Genomic DNA, 15,915 nt, shown 5'->3' with positions numbered 1-15,915 from the left:
GCCCGTATTCTCTTTTACTGAAGTATAAGGAACAGAATATAAAATTAAAACTCGTTATAATAGCTTTAAGAAACATTTTCTCACCACATTAGTATCCAGCTTTTTAAGCACTACATTAGCCTTACTTTTTAAGTAACTTTTTACTTATATTAGCCTTACAATACTATTTAAGCACTACATTAGATGTATGTAATGGTTAGCTAGATCATCCTCTACCCATACTAAATCTACTACTACTACTACTACTACTAATAACTCACTGCAGCACCAAGCCGCCTGAGGCCAACACAGCTACGCACGCTCCTCCTCCAACCTAATCTATTTAAAGCCTCCCTCTTTACACCCTCCCAGGAAGTTCCCATTTCCTTTAAATCCTTATTTATGACATCCTCCCAACCCAGACAAGGACGACCTGCTTTCCGTGTAGCCCCAGACGGTTGGCCAAAAAGGACAATCTTCGGTAATCTGTCATCCTTCATCCGTAGAACGTGGCCTAGCCATCTCAACCTTTCTTTCATTATAGCCCCAGAAAGCGGGATTGAACCACACTTTTCGTACAACCTACTGTTTGAAATACGGTCAGTCAGCCGGGTACCCAGAACAATCCGTAGGCAATTTCTCTGGAAAACATCTAGTAAATTTTCATCTGCTTTTCGGAGTGTCCATGCTTCAGAGCCATATTTGACCACTGTCATCACTGTAGCTTCCAATATTCTAATCTTGGTTTGTAGGCTTATCTTTCTATTCTTCCAAACTTTTTTTAACTGTGAAAAAACACCCTGAGCTTTAGCTATTCTACTTTTAACATCTTCACTGCTCCCACCATCTTTACTAATAATACTACCAAGGTAACTGAAGCTCCCAACCTGATCAATCTTTTCGTTACCTAAGGTCACCTGTTCATCTTCACTTATTCCTAACCTTAGTGACTTAGTCTTCTTAACATTAATTTTTCAAGCCTATTTTAGCACCCTGAACTCGTAAAACCTCTAAAAATTCATTCATTTTGCTCACACTTTCATCTAATATGCTTAAATCATCAGCATAATCTAAGTCCAGGAGCGTTCTTCCTCCCCATTTGATTCCATGGTGTCCAATTGCCTTTCCTGTGCTCCTTAAGACGAAGTCCATCAAAATGATCCATATAAAGGGGGATAGAACACAACCCTGCTTAACTCCTGATTTAATACAAAACCAGTTGCTAACCTCATTTCCTACCTTAACCGCAGCAGTATTATTCTCGTACATAGCGCAAATCACTTTAATGTATTTTTCTGGTATACCATATAACGATAAGACCTTTGTTAACGCTGTTCTATCAACAGAATCGAAAGCTTGCTCATAATCGATAAAACTAAGGACCCCGTAGTAGCATAATATTTGTAGGCATGAATATATAATGAGTCGGAGGTAATAGGCTTGGGACTGTCTGTGCCTAATCAGAAAATTAAAAAATAAGGTTACCAGCAACTGACACTTTCTCTTCTGAAGACTGTCCAACATCTAACTGGCTGAACTTCTCAATAAATTCGGTCAATGACATGGTGACCTTGAATTTGTGAGGGTATGGTTGAAAGCCATCCCTTATATAGCCTTGAATAGCAGCACTTCGCAATCGCAAGTATTCCTAAAAATTACAGATTTTAAAGTTATTGACTATTGTATCCAAAATGGAACAACGTTGAAAGGGGCACAAGTAAAGCGGGGAGGGCTTGAACTATCCTTTTAGAAACATTATATGAAAAAAAAACAAGTTTTTTAACTGCAAGTAAGGAGTGACATCAAAACTTAAAAAGAACAGAAATTATTCCATTTATGAAAGGGGTTGTCGCCTCCTCAACGCCTTGCTCTTCACGATAAAAATTGACTTTCTCACAACTCTACTTTTTATAAAAATAAAATAAAAAATAAAAATTTTCGCTTTTTTTCAGCCAGTTTAGGACTTTCTGTCAGAAAATATCAAAGTAATTTATTGATTTTTTCTCCTGGGGAATGGGTAGATCTGAGACTAATGATTCTAAAAATACAATATCTTGTCATTTCGGTACAAGTAGACTAGTAAAAAAAATTGTTCGTTTCAGAGGGAAAATATGCCTTAAAAACCAGAGAGACAAGCAAATATAAATATAGAGGATAATGAGGAAGGACAGGATGCCGGTTTGATTTTGAACTCAAATCCCCAATGAAAGCTTAAGATTAAGAAACGAGGAAGTGTGCTTCCAACGAAATACATCACAGTTATGTGGTGGAATACATTCCTGCCTTATTTCGAAAAAAATAAACTAAATAGGCTAGTTATATGTTGAACTAAAAAGGCCATATGATCTACAAAGAAATACAAAATGAGTGGCAGTTATGTTTACGACCAAAGGCTAAGAAGTTGAAAAAAGAAGAAGCAGAAGAAGATCAAATGTAAAGAAATCCAGAGTGCAACAGTAAATGCTGACAGCTGTAATATAAAACATCAGAAGTTGAAAATAATATTCTGAAGGGGCTCTTCAATTTACATGACTGAATTAATTAACTTAGGTACATTTTCAACTTTGAACAAAGAAACTCAAATTTGATACAATGTGACCTAGGACATCTTTTTTTTGTTAAAACCGTTTCCTTTAGATACAAAACTACCTTATAAAACCAGCTACAATTTGAGCTAAGGCTCACAATCAGATAATGTTCAAAATCATGTTAGATAAAGAAAATAGATTCAGAATAGCTTTTGAGATTCCTTGCACATGTAAGTTTCCATTCCCTTATAAATATTAATAAAGCATACATTTGGTCCAGAACAAAAGGGCATATCTCAATAGTGTTTCCATAAATATGCATAAAAGAGAGAACAGTAACTTTATTGGGTTTATTTCTACTTAAACTAGTGCTTTCTTAATATGAGCTGGGAGGTATCCACTTTTGTTTATCCAATTGAAGCCACATCCCTCATCAACATCCATCATTTAACCAAAACTAATACATAGAGTTTAATTTTTTTTTTCTCCTACATCATTATCAAACCGCTTGATACGCCCTTTTAGGCAAGGCAATATAAGTAGGGAAAATTAGCTATGACACTTGGCATACATACACTTTGTAGGAAGAAGTATAGTAAATTTTTGAGCTTTCACAATGCATATGTTTTACTTCACTCTCAGGCCAGGCAAAAGACTTAACCTATGTTCTGCCATGAACTGAATTCTGGTCAATCTACACAATTTCTAGTTACCTTCATCTGGCAACAATGTCTTTATCTGGCTTACTTTTGCTTCGATTAAGATGGTCACAGTTATTTCAAAGTCAGGTTAAAAGAATACTTTTGTTCCATGGGAAATCACTTGAAAATAAAACTTGTACAAATTGTACTCAACTGGTCTTGTAGGCTTAACCTAGATGATCCTTATCCACTTAAAAAGTCATTATCATACAGTCAGAAAACTCAACAACCATCTTCTAGCCCTCCCCCCCCCCAAATTAAAAGAATATATATTGTAACAAAAAATCTTTCATTTTTTGTAAAAAAAAAATTCATAGAAGACAAGTCTATCATGTGAGGATCCAGCATTGTCATTACCCAGGTTCCTTGATGGCTATTACCCTAACCATGACACCTAGTTTGAAAATATTAGTTGAGCTATTGCTTATCTCATGCTTGAAAATGCTAGTTTTGAAAGTGTTTAAAAGTTGAGAATGTTTTTAAAAAGTCAAATATTGGATCAATTCCTCAAAAAGGAATAAATTTTCTTCTCGAAAGAAAATTTCCTTGTTTCCTAATGTGTATGTATATATGTATGTTTATGTATGCTGTGTATGTATATGATTGGAAAGTGTTCTTTCCATCAAGTTAATATTTTTCTTTAGAAATTTTTATATATAAACCTTACAAGATGAGTGGAGGAGGGGATTTTTTTATATTTTTGGGTTGAGACAACAAATAATCTTTAACCTGAGTTGCTGTATCTTTGTTTTTTATTTAGCACTAAATTTGACACATTGCAAGATTATGAGATTTTCTTTGAAATAACAAGTTCTGATGCTTTAAGCAACTAAGAAAAGGTCAAAATTAGTCCAAGATAACATTCAAACCTAGCAACAAACATGATAATACATCAGATTTATTTCTGCTTATTTTTAAATTCACATTTATTTTACATCAATGTTTACATTTACAACAGCAAAAATTTATAAAGTAGTCTTGAATCACATTGTTTTAGTACTGATGCATATATGATTCCTACTTCTTTCCAGGTTAAAAAGGTAAACTATATTATATTCATATTTCTGGGATTTCTATTTCTATATGAACTAAAGCTTATGCAATATACAGGTCACAAAATTAATGTACAACTGAGAAATAGCTTAATTCTTTGCCAATTATTTGTCAACTTTTATTCTTAAATACAATCCAGAAACCTAAGATAATTGAAAATCCTTCCTCCAAAACCCTTTCTTAACGTGGGGCGCAGGCCCCATCAATTGGGCATGGAAATATTTTGGTGGGTCATGAACAGGACATGCACCCTTCAGATGACTATACTTTAGAACCTTTATTTCAAAAGAAAAATACTGTTCACTTGAATGACTTCACATACATATGTATTTCAAGACTAAAAATGATACATGATAGTATTGGAATGATATCATACAATACACAAAAACGAGTTGTATTCTGACAATATTTTTCACTAGCAAAAAATATGCCTCGAGGACAACACATAAAAAGCTACCAATTTAATGACCATTTAAACCTCCCTCAGTTGAAAACACTTTAAACTTTGAACAGCAAACTAAAAAGAGGACAAGGGGGGCTCAGGATTTTAGAAATACCTAGGTGGGGTGGCCCGAAATTGGTTGGGAACCACTGCTCTAAAAGTAGCTAATATAAAAAAAAACTTCTAATTTCAATTCTTGATTTTCTTCTTGGCATTGATTTAGTTCATTTCCAGAGCTAGTTGGATGACTTTTGAGCATTAAGCTCTTTAGATTATTACCACACACTAGATTAATAGCAATATCTTCAAAGAGATTACATTGGGGGATATTTCTTCTTCTTCGTTTACACCCTTCACTACTGGTCCATTCTCAGCAGCCTGTTCTTCTCGGGCTAACTTTTCTGCTAGTTTCTTTTCTGCTTTTTGTCGCCTTTTCAATTCACTGAAATAAATAAAAAAAATCTGATAAAAACAGCTGGATGCTTGAGTTTTGCCCTCAGTGATTTATAACAAGGAACTCTGATTTGGTTGCAGAAATACAAAAGGTGTCTAGCAACATTTTCAAAATTTTCATGAGAAGCAAAATATTGTTTCTGTGTTGCTGTGGAAGTCATGCACTTGAAACTTTTTGCACTAGAAAACTGATCAAAACTTGATTATTTGTGTGGATTATATAATCAAGAATACCTCAAGAACAAAAAAGTGTATGTCTATTCTGCTTAAACCCATCATTTGGGTGTACTTGATTTTAGGAGAAGTGATATATAGTTCATTTTGGCTTACACATAACATAACGCCTTTTGTACTTCCACAGCCAAAGTATAATACAAAAACCAGGCAACCAGTTTTGGCTGGATTTTTACATAAACTACTTCCTTGAGGAGTACAAAATTATACCCTGTATCCCCTACTAGTCTCCAAACAACACCAAGACACGTGTCATTCAAATGCAAACTGAAAAGACAATACTTGATTTGCCTGTTTAAAGAGAAATTAGAGAAACTACATCTTAAGCATTGACACTGCAATATAGTTTCTTGGTACTTGTGTAATATACCCACTACCACTCAAGAAGTGAAGTTATGTTAATCCTAATAAAATATATCCAAGTATGATATAAAATATAATACTTTTTCCACCCCTGTCTCTTACATGAATGCAGAACAGAAATAGTATACCCACTTTCAAAGCTCATCAGACTATCTCTTGATAGTTCAAAGCTTCCTGCAGAGTGGAAAGTGGCACATATTGCCCCCATTCACAAAAAGGGAAGGAAAGAATCTGCCGAAAATTACCGGCCTATTAGTATTACCTCTGTTGTTGTTAAGCTTCTTGAACATATTGTCAACAAAGCAGTTATTGAGCATCTTGATCAGAATCATCTTCTCAACAGCTCTCAGCATGGTTTGCAATGCAACATATTCAGTTGACACTAATCTGTTCGAGTCATATGAAAAACTACTAGGGTTGGGAATCCCTGTTGACATGATCCTTCTTGACTTTTCAAAAGCATTTGACAAAGTTGGTCATAGGGAGACTTGAGCTTAAGCTACAATCTATTGGTTTGGAGGAAAAAATTCTTGAATGTATTCTGGATTTCTTGAGGAATCATGTTCAGCATGTAAGACTGTTAGATGCAGATGGCAATCCTATCCTCTCCTCTTCTCAGAATGTTATCAGTGGGGTTCGACAGGGTAATGTTCTTGGCCCCACCATGTTCAATATTTTCATAAACGATGCTCCTCAAGCGCTTAAAAGCAGGGTGACGCTATATGCTGATGATTCCAAGGTAATTGGCCCAGCTAGCATTCTTGAGGATACTTCCCAACTTCAAAAAGACCTTGATCTCCTTAGCGTGTGGGCGAAATCTTGGCTACTCACTTTCAATGTGTCAAAATGTCATGTTTTACACTTTGGGCACAAGAATATCAATACAACTTACTCTTTACGGTCAGCTCCTTTCTCCAGTGTTGGAAGAACGTGTACTAGGAGCAATTGTCGACAATCATCTTAAATTTAGTACTCATGCAAAGAAGACGGCAGCATCAGCTAGCTCATCACTAGGGCTCATAAAAAGAACAATTTCCTCCCGTTCTCCTAAAATTCTGAGCCTTTTGTATAAAGGACTTGTTCAGCCAAGGCTTGAGACAGGCATGGTCCTTGCATCCCCCTTTTTCAAAAAAGATGTTAAAATTCTTGAAGATGTCCAGAAAAGAGCCACTAAGATGGTGAGTGGACTGCATGAGCTCCCTTACCCTACAAGGCTATGCAAGCTGAAACTCTCAACTCTGGTTTATAGAAGAAGACAGGGTGATCCCATTCTGGTTCATAGACTTATTAATTCAAAGGTACTTTCTGATCTTCTTCCTCTGGCGTCTCAGGACTCTCATACAAGGGGACATAACTTGTAGTTATTTAGGCATTTCTCCTCGAAGTGGCAACGCGCCCATTTTCTTACCAACCGTGTTGCTAACCTCTGGAACAACTTACTGCCAGATACTGTTGCTACCCAAACCACAGACAGCTTTAAGAACCATCTTGACAATGAATGGTCAAAAAAAGAATGGAAGTATAACTGGGAAGCACTCAAATCAGCAACATCAAACCACTAATCAAGTGTACATATTCAACTATGTGTCATGTATTATCAACTCTGGAGTTTCTACGAGGAAAAATCCTTAGATTGCTCCAAGCTGCAATTTAAGGTAATTTAATTTAAGGTAATTGAGAAACAAATTTGGGCTATATATTTGCACAGTAAGAGGGCGGGGGTAAACTACAGTGGATCTGCCTGCAAAATATGTTACTTACAATTATTCTGAATATAATGAAGTAAAGAATTGGTTTATGACTTCAAACTGTCAAAAAACTTTACGCCCACCCCTCCTATTGTGCAAGTATAAAACCCAAACTATTTATTTCCCATCCATTCTGTCACTTCTCTTTGTCTTTTCTCATGCTACTGTGAAAAAAAAAACTAGCAAAAGGAACGTTACAACACATGAACAACTTGAGTGGTATATCATACAAGTACCATTATTTTTTTAATAAAAAAAAAATAACTAGGATACATACATATTTTTTTTTTATGTCACCTTTCAGCTTTTTTTGTAACTATTACAATTCATTTTGTTTTGAAAACATTGGATGGTTATTTCAAGGGTCTAAAAAAGAATTACTTTCTGGCAGCATTTCTTATTTTAGCTCATTCAAGGCACATTAGTCAAATAATATTATATGCCTTTTTAGGGTTGCAAAGGGATCATTTACAAAAAGGGGGGACGCACTAAAAAATGGGGGAAATTGATAACCAAGCTCAAGAAGTGACTGTAGAGCCCAGAAACATTCATGCCTGTCTCTTACAAGTGAGGAAGTAGTTTTCTTTACACTCTGTCCATTGGAAACTTTCCTACTTTCTTCCAAAACAAGTATATTCCCTTCCTAAGCAATTCAGGGACAAATACAGAGGAGGGAGGGAGCTAAGGGCCCAACTATTCATATTCCTAAATTGCCTGGAATTTCTGGGAGCATCTTATAAAAATTATCAGACAAATTTGTTTCTTTTTACTATTGCACCTGCCACCCTGAAACATATTTTTATGGCTGGCTCTCTGGAGGAAACCCATATGTATGTGCTTACAACATATTGAACCCAGATCATATAGGCTAATCCAATATAATTAAAATCCAACTCATGTAAGAGAACATAAAACAAACTGATGTATACTACCAAAGATGCACCTACAACAGACATATGAACAGAACAAATGCTGCAGAAGCCATTGAGTGGCATGCACTAAGGTTTATTTTAGTATTACAAGCAAGGCCATATCCAGGAGAGGAGGTGCTACCAGGCTTGAACCCCCCCCCCCCCGAAAAAAAAAAGTTGTCCAACTCTTATAAACATAAACAATTGCATACTTGGTGGAGGTCTATAGCCTTAAAACTTTAAAGTACATTGAAAAGCTTGATACAGAGAAACTACTTTAAAGTTTTAAGCATAGTTAACATAAGTTCAAAATCAATTTATTTTTAATAGACTCAGATTGAAATGGTTTCTTGGAAAATACCTTGTGAACTAATAAAGAAGTAGCCCAAAGGTGTCATCCCAGAAAACTAGAGAGAAGTAAAAGAGAGTTAGAGGAAACAGTAACTCTGGGTGTTGCCCTTCTTTTAGAGACATAATTTGCGACAGGAATTTGTGAATATCTCAGGAATTCAAACTTTGCTTATATCTGTGAGTATTGAATGCAGTAACAAAAAAGACTATTATCCCTTTGAAGCAGAACATGGATGGTTAAAAGAGGTACTTCAGAAAAGAAATTTGGATTGAGGAGACTAGAAACAAAGGTGAAGACTTTAATTGGTACTTCAGAAAAGAAATTTGGATTGAGGAGACTAGAAACAAAGGTGAAGACTTTAATTGACAGCTACTACAGTAATCTATAAAAGGTGTTCCAATGAGTACCAAAGAAGAAATACCAAAGTCCAACTTCTTCTACAATCACATTTGTTCCACTGTGGAATTCAATCAGCAAATCTACTGTGTGGGCCAGATCAGTTGACAGCTTCAAGATTGGTGTTGACTGTGATTGGTGTTAAGAGATCAGTTGACAGCTGATCAGCAAGATCAGTTGAGACAGTTGACAGCTTCAAGATTGGTGTTAGAGCAGAAAGTCATGCAACAAACCAGTATTATCCAACAGCATCTATTAGGTGCCACCTGCTTCTTTTAGCCCTCAAACATACCCAGCTGGAAAGACATCTAATGACATCAATCAATGAAACCAAACTGTCCTGTATATATGTAGATAGTGGTCATCTACTCATGAACTGTGACATGAATATCAAGTCAATGTTGACTGGCAACATCTACAGGTTCTTCAACCTTAGTTGCTAGAAGATGTGATTTAAGGTAACTTAAGATAGTACCAAGTACAAAAATTTAAAAGGCTGTTCAATCAACTATGAGAAGATTAGATACACAATTTATGCTCAAGCTTTGAATCTAAACTTGCAGACAAAGCCAAGACAAATCCAAAGAAATTTTGGCGATATGTCTCTAGCCAAGACCATAATAGATGAGGCATCAGGAAACTAGTAACTGAGGAAGGTGAAGAAATAACCAACATCAACAAGCTTGCAAACTCACTAAATCAGCAATTTGTTTCTGTTTTCACCACTGAACCCAATGGTCCTTTACCCTCCTCACCTGAATACATTTTAAAATCCCTAATGGAAAGCATCACTCTATTGCATACAGAGGTTCTTAGACACTTACAGAAATTAGATACTAACAAATTGCCAGGACCAGATTAACTACATCCCGGACTACTAAAAGCAATCTGTCATAGCAGAGCCACTTAGGAGAATTTTCCAGACATCACTTACTTCTAGAGAGCTGCCAGCAGACTGGAAAATAGCTAACTTTACACTGATTTTCAAGAAAGGCAACTGTTCCGAGCCTGAAAACTATTGGCCAATTAGCCTGACCACAGTTGTTGTCAAAATACTTGAGCACATAGTCAATGATTCAATCCTTGAGCATTCGACAATCAACAAGATCTTGTCTCCCAAGCAGCATGGCTTCTAATCAGGGAAATCAATTGAAACAAACCTTTTGGAATCATATGAGGAAATCACTGACCTAATTGACCATGGACATCCAGTTGACCTGCTCCTGTTGGACTTTGCTAGGGTCTCTGACAAGGTTCCTCACAGTCGACTGCACTCAAAAATATTTGCTATTGGCATCAATCCAGCTGTTGTAGACTGGCTGATGAATTTCCTTACAAAGCACAAGCAGAAAACTTGCTTATTTGCTACAGATGGCAAACCAATATACTCTGACAAGGCTGAAGTAATGAGCAGAGTACTGCAGGGAATTGTATTGGGTCCAACTCTCTTTCTGATTTACATCAATGACATATTTAACCATATTGACAATGGCATGCACCTGTTTGCTGATGATGTCAAACTCTTTGGAAATGCATGCCCTCAGAGTGTCCAGCACAACATAGATGAGCTACAAGTTTGGACTCATGACTGGCTTCTCCAATTTAATGCAGGAAAGTGCTGTGTATTACTCCTTGGACCCAATAACCCAATGGCAAACTACACAATCTACAATCCCACCACTAACGTAAGAGAGCAAATAAAGAACAGAGCAGAAGAAAGGGATCTAGGTGTCGTTATTGATGATAAACTTAAATTTCACAGTCATGTCCAACATGTTGTTTCCCATGCAAGCTCCAGTATTGGACTACTAGATCGAACCATCAACAGCAGACAGGCATCTATATTTATAAAACTATACAAGGCTCTTGTCAGACTTCATCTCAATTTTGGCATGTGTCTTGCTGGTCCCTCTAATCAACAAGATGTGAGGATCATCAAAAACGTACAGAGAAGAACAACAAAATGCATAAAAAGTCTAGCATCAACCTCATATGAGGACCACCTCCAGTACCTAAAACTACCCACTCTGGTTTACCGACGCCTGTGTACTGATATGATGCTTACTTACAAGCTGCAGAACAAAAAGTCAGCAATCTTTGATGGCAACCTCAGTACCAGCCAGCAGAACACAAGAGGAAATTCCAAGAAGCTACCAAAGTCAAGCTCCAAATCTAAAACTCACTGAACATTCTTTTCAAGAAGTCATAAATCATTGGAATAAACTGAAAGATTCAACTGTCGGTGCTCCCTCCATCCAGTCCTTCAAAAACCAACTTGACAAAGAGCAGGAGAAGAAGCAGTTGAGGTTTGACTGGCAGTCATCAACTCAAGAGCACTACAGGTCTGGAAGACCTTAAAGCTCTCAGATGGATCAAGGCAATTAATTAAGATAATTTAAAATTGGTGAGATTCATTCATCAACATCATTACAAAAAAAAAAAAAAAAAAAAACTCAAGCTAGGAAGTAGAACAAAAACTTCTGCAAGTTGGTGGCCTGGTTTTTTTCAGATACAATTGCTACATAATGTACTTGTCATTTTCAAAATGTCTACAAATAGTGTGCTGTATTCTTAGAAAGATTTTTACAAAAGAAATTCAAAATTTAAGATTTGTCTAACAATTCTTTGTGTATGTTCCACAGAAATAAAATGCAGAGTAAGTCACTTTGTGAAACCTGAAGACCACAAGAAATGTGACTGAGTTTAAGAAATGAGTAACATTGTACTACTGTGACTGAAAATGGGCAACTGCTTCCATCCATTGAGAACTAGCCATTTTCAGCATGAATTACAGAAGAATTAGAGAAGAACCGTTATTTTTATGTTTTTCTTGGCCCTCAACCCAAAGTTCATCTAAGAAAAAAAGATATTTTGACTTAAAATTCAATGAAAGTCTATTACACACAATAACCACAGTAGGGTATAGCAACAATATTATTACTTTAGAAAATCTTTAGAATAGTTTCTGCTAGATTTCACACAGAGACCTACTTCTGGTAGTACATATTGCTTGAACTTCAGAACCACTATAAGGATGCCCTATTGAGTTGTCTGTAGAAATCTGGCCACAGGACCAGTGACAACTCTATTGCCAAACTCCTTTAAGGACATTTTTCCAGCTGTATCTATTTAGTAAACTTGAACAAGATGTAATAATTCAGAACAAACACAACTAAGAACCACTAGATAAGTCTGCATCACAACTTGTAACCCTTGTGGTTATAAGGAAGGAAGCATCATTTTTTCAGAGGATTATTTTTTTAATTTATCACTTAAAATAGTTTTAAAAGCTGTTGGATGGTTATGGTGCATTAACTTTAGATACAATCTGACCAAAGCCAAAAGAAAAGTTTTTGCTTAAAATTGTAGCTGCCTGAATCTAGGGGTGGGGTATGATAAGCTTAAAGCTGGACAACTAATAACAAATTCTCGGTAGGCATAAACCTATGCTTAGAAAATGCTGCCTAATTTTGGACATGAAATCTCAAAGTTAGAACACAGCATGGAAAATATCTAGTGCATGATAAAATTTCAAGGAAATGTGCAGAAAAGAATAAATAAAAGTAACATCAGTAGATTCTTTATTTCATGCTTTTATAAATAACATGATTGCTTTCTAAAAATGTAAACCCCCCTCTGATGGTCCTAGATAAAGTGCTAAAATAGCCAAGCATATACAAGAAAAAAACTGAAAGAAGAACACTAAAACAATGGAATTCTTGCTTTATAATATGTAGAATATTTCTATTGGTCACACTGTCATGTTTTTTTCTGTTCTTCTTGACATTTCTAAATGATTTTAGTTAGTGTTTATCTAACTATTCTATTACAATCACTTGGGTAGAATGGTTTTCACATATCAATAGCACAAGGAACCCATTTTAACAGACATGGTACATCATGAGATGAAAGACAATGAAGAAATACACCATTTAAGGCTATTAAATAAACAAAAACAAGTTTTTTAAACTGCAAGTAAGGAGCGACATTAAAACTTAAAACGCACAGAAATTACTTTGTATATAAAAGGGGCTGCTTCCTCATCAACGCTGCGCTCTTTACGTTAAAGTTTTTTACTGTTATAAAAAGAAGAGTTGAGAGAAAGAGTCAAACTTTAGCGTAAAGAGCGGGGCGTTGATGAGGAAGCAGCCCCTTTCATATACAAAGTAATTTCTGTGCGTTTTAAGTTTTAATGTCGCTCCTTACTTGCAGTTTAAAAAACTTGTTTTTTTTTATTTAATTTTGGAACATTTTTTAAGTAATGCATATTTTTATTTTCCAGCAGTACTTTAAAAAAAAAAAAAAAAAAACTTTAGTGTAAAGAGTGAGGAGTTGCACAGGGGACAACCTCTTTCATTTACGGATTAATTTTGTTTGCTTTAAGTTTTAATGTCGCTCCTTACTTTCTGTTTAATTTTTTTTACGCTAAAGCTTTTAATTGTTTTAAAACGTAGAATTGTGGCAAAGAGTCAAACTTTAGCGTAACGAGCGAGGGATTGCGGAGGGGACAACTCATTTCATATACAGAGTAATTTCTGTTCGTTTTAAGTTTTAATGTCGCTCCTTATTTTCAGCTAAAAAATTAGTTTTTTTATGTAATTTCTGAACGTTTTTTGAATTAATGCATGTTTGGTTTTGGCTCAATGCACATAAATTATTAAAATGAAATTTGTATATTAATTCTTTTTTGGCTAAATGGCTTTCTTTTAGTTTTGATCAGACGATTTTGAGATGTAAGGGGTGGAGAAGGAGGCCTAGTTGCCCTCCAATTTTTTGGTTACTTAAAAAGGCAACTAGAACTTTTAATTTTTAACGAACGTTTTTATTAGTAAAAAATATATGTAACTTAAGAATTAACTTACATAACAAACTTTCATAACCTTATATTTTTATTATATATACAAAGGGGTTTGTACCCTTGTTAATACCTTGCTCTTTACACTAAATCGTAAGTTTTGCCCAAATTCTTTAAGAATGACCCCTGAATCAGAAAGGCCATAGAATAAATAGTTGAAATTACTAACAATACTTTAGCATAAAGAGCAAGATATTTATCTCCAACTAAATACCTCGCTCTTTATGCTAAAGTATTTTTAGAACCCCTCATATGCGTAATAATCTCTGTTCGTTTTAAGTTTCAATGCAACCTCTTCCTTTCATTTAAAAAACCTTCTCATGTTTATTTTTCATTGTTTTCTTAATAGTAATGCTAGAGAATCCTGCGCCCTTGTCATTGAATTTTTCTTCCCCCATGACAGATTCCTCCAATGAAAGATCCTCCAACATAGCCCCCTCTCCTTATCCCCACCCCCAAACAAAATAAAATCCCCCTGAAAACGTCTGTAAACTTCCCAATAACCATTACTATATGTAAACACTGGTCAAAGTTTGTAACTTGCAGCCCCTCCCCCAGGGATTATGGGGGAGTAAGTCATCCCCAAAGACATAGTTATTATGGTTTTTGACTATGCTGAACAGAATGGCTATCTCAAAATTTTGATCTGTTGACTTTGGGAAAAAAGCGAGCGTGGGAGGGGACCTAGATGCCCTCCAATTTTTTTGGTCACTTAAAAAGGGCACTAGAACTTTTCATTTCCGTTAGAATGAGCCCTCTTGCGACATTCTAGGACCACTTGGTCGATACAATGACCCCTGGGAAAAAAAAAAAAAAACATGCACCCATGATTTGGCTTCTGGCAAAAAATACAAAATTCCACATTTTTGTAGATAGGAGCTTGAAACTTCTACAGTAGGGTTCTCAGATACGCTGAATCTGATGGTGTCATTTTCGTTAAAATCTTAAAACTTTTAGGGGGTGTTTTCCCCTATTTTCCTAAATACGGCAAATTTTCTCAGGCTCGTAACTTTTGATGGGTAAGACTAAACTTGATGAAACTTATATATTTAAAATCAGCATTAAAATGCAATTCTTTTGATGTAGCTATTGATATCAAAATTCAATTTTTTAGAGTTTTGGTTACTATTGAACCAGGTCGCTCCTTACTACAGTTTGTTACCACAAACTGTTTGATATCAGGAGGTATCAAGGTGGGAGGGGACACATTACCAGTAGAGTGATCATGATATTTGGAAATAGTATTTATAGAGAATTGACTTAGACTATTTTCATTGGTAAACTTCTAGATTAGGGGATTCTGTTCATCTTGGAAAGAAGTTGAGCAAGGTAAATGAAAATCAGAAATAGATTCAAGGCCGTTAGTAACCCACAGGAAGATATTTTAAATTGCCTGCCTTTACTCTTTCTCTACCCCAAAGTGCACTGGCTTGTGATCACCTTTTAGAATTGCTGTGTAACAAAAGTTAAACTTTGCAAAATAGATATACTGCCCAAGTGAGACACAATAAAAGGGTTGTTGAGTCTTATATCTTGTTTATACCTGATACAATAGGTTTAAAAATTTTGTAAATCTACTTCTTAAATTTAGCAAAATGTCTTTGTGTGGCTTAAAATCCTATTGAAATAAAAGGCAAAAGCTAGAGCAGTTGAAAAAAGCATAACACTAAAGTAAGGTGAAAACTTTTTTTTACCTTCCCAATGTATTTTTTAGATTGTAGATTCATTCCTGACAGTTTGATTTTCCTAATTAAATTGCTTCCCAAGATGGCAAAAATCCCTTCAACAGGAAAAAAAAAATTTCATCTCATTAGCCTATTCCCTTTGGATGTGGTCATGCATTAGATTTTTATTCAGAGTATCTAAATAATAGGACAGAGTTTCATGGAGACATTTAATC

General features: G+C 35.4%; 1 protein-coding gene and 1 long non-coding RNA gene across 3 annotated transcripts in view; both read right to left on the bottom strand.

The window, feature by feature from the left end:
* The window catches only part of LOC136028310 (uncharacterized), a 232,305-nt gene that overhangs the window by 193,114 nt on the left and 23,276 nt on the right, over window positions 1-15,915 (bottom strand). The gene's annotated exons all lie outside the window — the stretch shown is intronic.
* LOC136028308 (lysine--tRNA ligase-like) overlaps window positions 1-15,915 on the bottom strand; it is a 58,463-nt gene that overhangs the window by 28,090 nt on the left and 14,458 nt on the right. For both annotated transcript variants that reach the window (XM_065706069.1, XM_065706070.1), the window contains 2 exons: window positions 5,022-5,145; window positions 1,465-1,627 (listed from right to left, as the gene is read on the bottom strand). In XM_065706069.1, coding sequence (XP_065562141.1) covers window positions 1,465-1,627; window positions 5,022-5,145 — 287 coding nt within the window. The remainder of the gene's footprint in view (window positions 1-1,464; window positions 1,628-5,021; window positions 5,146-15,915) is intronic.

The sequence above is a fragment of the Artemia franciscana genome, chromosome 6 (genome assembly GCF_032884065.1).
Source record: "Artemia franciscana chromosome 6, ASM3288406v1, whole genome shotgun sequence".
In the NCBI taxonomy this organism is placed as follows: domain Eukaryota; kingdom Metazoa; phylum Arthropoda; class Branchiopoda; order Anostraca; family Artemiidae; genus Artemia; species Artemia franciscana.
Note: the sequence above shows the minus strand (reverse complement) of the source record. Positions and strands in the feature narration are given on the sequence as shown.